Source organism: Suricata suricatta, chromosome 2 (genome assembly GCF_006229205.1).
Source record: "Suricata suricatta isolate VVHF042 chromosome 2, meerkat_22Aug2017_6uvM2_HiC, whole genome shotgun sequence".
In the NCBI taxonomy this organism is placed as follows: Eukaryota; Metazoa; Chordata; class Mammalia; order Carnivora; family Herpestidae; genus Suricata; species Suricata suricatta.
Genome location: NC_043701.1, coordinates 178,109,707 through 178,112,271, shown reverse-complemented (window position 1 = coordinate 178,112,271; position 2,565 = coordinate 178,109,707). Strand labels below are relative to the sequence as shown.

At 44.4% G+C, this 2,565-nt stretch overlaps 1 protein-coding gene across 1 annotated transcript in view; it reads left to right on the top strand.

Annotated features, from left to right (window-relative positions):
* LOC115276534 (uncharacterized protein C10orf88-like) overlaps positions 1 to 1,377 on the top strand; it is a gene marked incomplete at its 5' end in the record, with an annotated part of 11,032 nt that extends 9,655 nt beyond the window's left edge. The window contains one exon of the mRNA XM_029920570.1: positions 23 to 1,377. Coding sequence (XP_029776430.1) covers positions 23 to 257 — 235 coding nt within the window. The remainder of the gene's footprint in view (positions 1 to 22) is intronic.
* Between the last annotated feature and the right edge of the window lie 1,188 nt (positions 1,378 to 2,565).

Here is a 2,565-nt window from a genome sequence, read left to right as displayed (position 1 = left end):
GTGGTTTTTTTTTTAATTGTAGAATGGAAGAGCAGCCTGTGTGCTCCTACTTGGAAAAGATTCTCACTAAAAATATGGAACTGATGGAAAGGAGGCTTGTGGACTACATCGATCAGCGGCTCCGGGGCCTGCAGGAGCACATAGACGCCCAGATCGCGTCGTTAGCGGGCGTGCTGCAGAGCCCCTTCTCCCCGGCCGCAGGGACGGCGCTCGGGCACGGGGACGCTGGAGAGGGACTGTCAAACGGAGAAAGATAGGTGCTCAACGCGTACGACGTGCTGCGGATATTGATTGCAAAATATTTATTACAAAGCCCAGACCCCACAAGTTCAAAGCAAGTACTCACTGGCATTTGAGGATCGTCCTCCATAGAGTGACCTCAGCGTTCCTTTTAACTGTAGCAGTTCCCGTAAACCCGGTCCTGGGCGCCGAGCTGTAACGGGATGGGGTGATAGATTATTTGTTTGCAGTATTGTTATTTTTTACTTTTATTTACTTGTTTGTTTAAGTGTTTAAACTTTTTAAGGATTTCTATTGCAGCTCATGAGTCTGTACTGTATATGTGTTTGATTGAAATACTGTTTTAATTTATACAAACACCTTATGTTTTAAGGGTATGAAAGAAATACAGTATTTGATATATTTTTTTTTCTAAAACTGAGTACTTAAGACTTGCAACCTTTAGTTTCCGATCACATAAATACATTTTATGTTGTTTATTTCAGATAAAAAAATTAGAAGTGATGTTTCTGCAACATTAGTACATTAGGGCCATTAATACTACGTTCTGTCGTGTCGGAGCTGTGTGTGGATGGGAAAGAAAAATCAGAACTGGCCTTTGTTAGGGTTATTACTTTAGGTTAGCGTTTGGTGGAAAACAAGAGACATCCCCTTGGTTCCTCTCCGCAGACCCAGAAAGGATAAGGAACTCCTCTTTCCCGAGCTGATGGGGTTCTTTCCCGAGCCCCCTCTGGTATGTTTCCAGCGCGAAGCACTGAGGCTCGCGGGAGGGTTAAGGCCCGTGAGTCACGGAGATCACAGCTCCCTCTGGCAGACGTAATTTTCAGAAACCCTAACGATTTCATGTGTCTTGAGAGGTGGTATAGCTAAGAAATAAATGCATCTACTGTAGAAACTTTGTCCTGAATAAATAGAAATATTTTCTTTTTATCGAATATTTGTTTTACATGAAAAACATGTTTTATACTCATTTAACATTTTGGTGAATTTAGTTGTTTCGATAGTGAGAAACCAGTACAAAGTTCATGTACGAATCACTCTGACCTCAGTGACAGGAGGTCTCTAGGTCACTGTCATCAAGCTTTGCCTAATTTATTCACCACATGTGGAGCCATTAAACAGCATTTCTTAAAAAAATTTTTTTAATGTTTATTTAATTGTGGGGAGGGGCAGAGAGAGAGGGAGACACAGAATCCGAAGCAGGCTCCAGGCTCTGCGCTAACAGCACAGAGCCTGATATGGGACTCGAACTCACGAAACACAAGATCATGACCTGAGCTGAAGTCAGCCGCTCAACCGACCGAGCCCCCCAGGCGCCCCCAACAGCATGGCTTCCTGCACTCAGGAGAAGCGGGTCTCACTTAGCCAAAGCCTTTCGTCTCTAATTGTACAGCTTCTGATCGCCGTGGTCTGTTCTTTGGTTCAGAAGTCGCCTCAATAGAGTTACAACTAGAAGACACAAAAGTATGTCTTATAAGATAATTAAAATAATACAATATTCATGATTATGGTACTAGAAGTAATTTAGAAGGGCTTCACTCCTGATTTTCCATTTCTCAGTTTTTCCATGTTAACGAAGGCCTAAATTAGATTATGCGTATTAGATATTCACAGACACTGATTTTCTTATATTTGTAAATGGCTGTACAGGAATATGTTTTTGTGTACATAATTGCTTTATTTTTATTTCCTAAGAAAATACTGCCGGCATTTGCTCAACAGAAGCAGCAGACCATAGTACTTATAAAATCTCTGCGAAGGCTTTTTCTCCTTAGAACTTTTCTCCACATGTAATAAGCCAAGTCTGCGAAGTCAGGACGAGCAAATGCACCTTCACCAGACAACCTGTAAAGTAGCCGCAGCAGGTGTGTGCTGATCCAAGAAATTTAAAAAAGATGCAGGTTATATACTTCATTTCCACATTTTTACCACTTCGAGTGTTATTTCATCTCCATCCTTCCCATGGGGCTGTGTTGAGGTCTCCATCCCTCTTTCATCGCTGGGTCGTCAGTCTTTTCGGTGCAGGGCTGTGGCCCTGTCACTCTTCGTAAGTGTGACCGCAGAGCCTAGTGTTTGAGGCTCCCCCTCACTTGGCCCCAGCCTCGCTTTCCAGCCTCGTCAGCCACCTCCGCCCGACCTGCTCTTCCAGACTACCCTTCCTTGCCCTGGCTCCTCAGACTGTCGGTGCCAGCAGACAGGAGCTCTCCTCCCCTGCTTCCCGCCTCTCCCTACCCTACACTGTTGTTCACAGCTCAGCTCGGATGCAGCCTTCCTGAAGCCACCCTCGGTCCCTCACATCACCAGGAAGTAAGCAGGAAGTGAAAC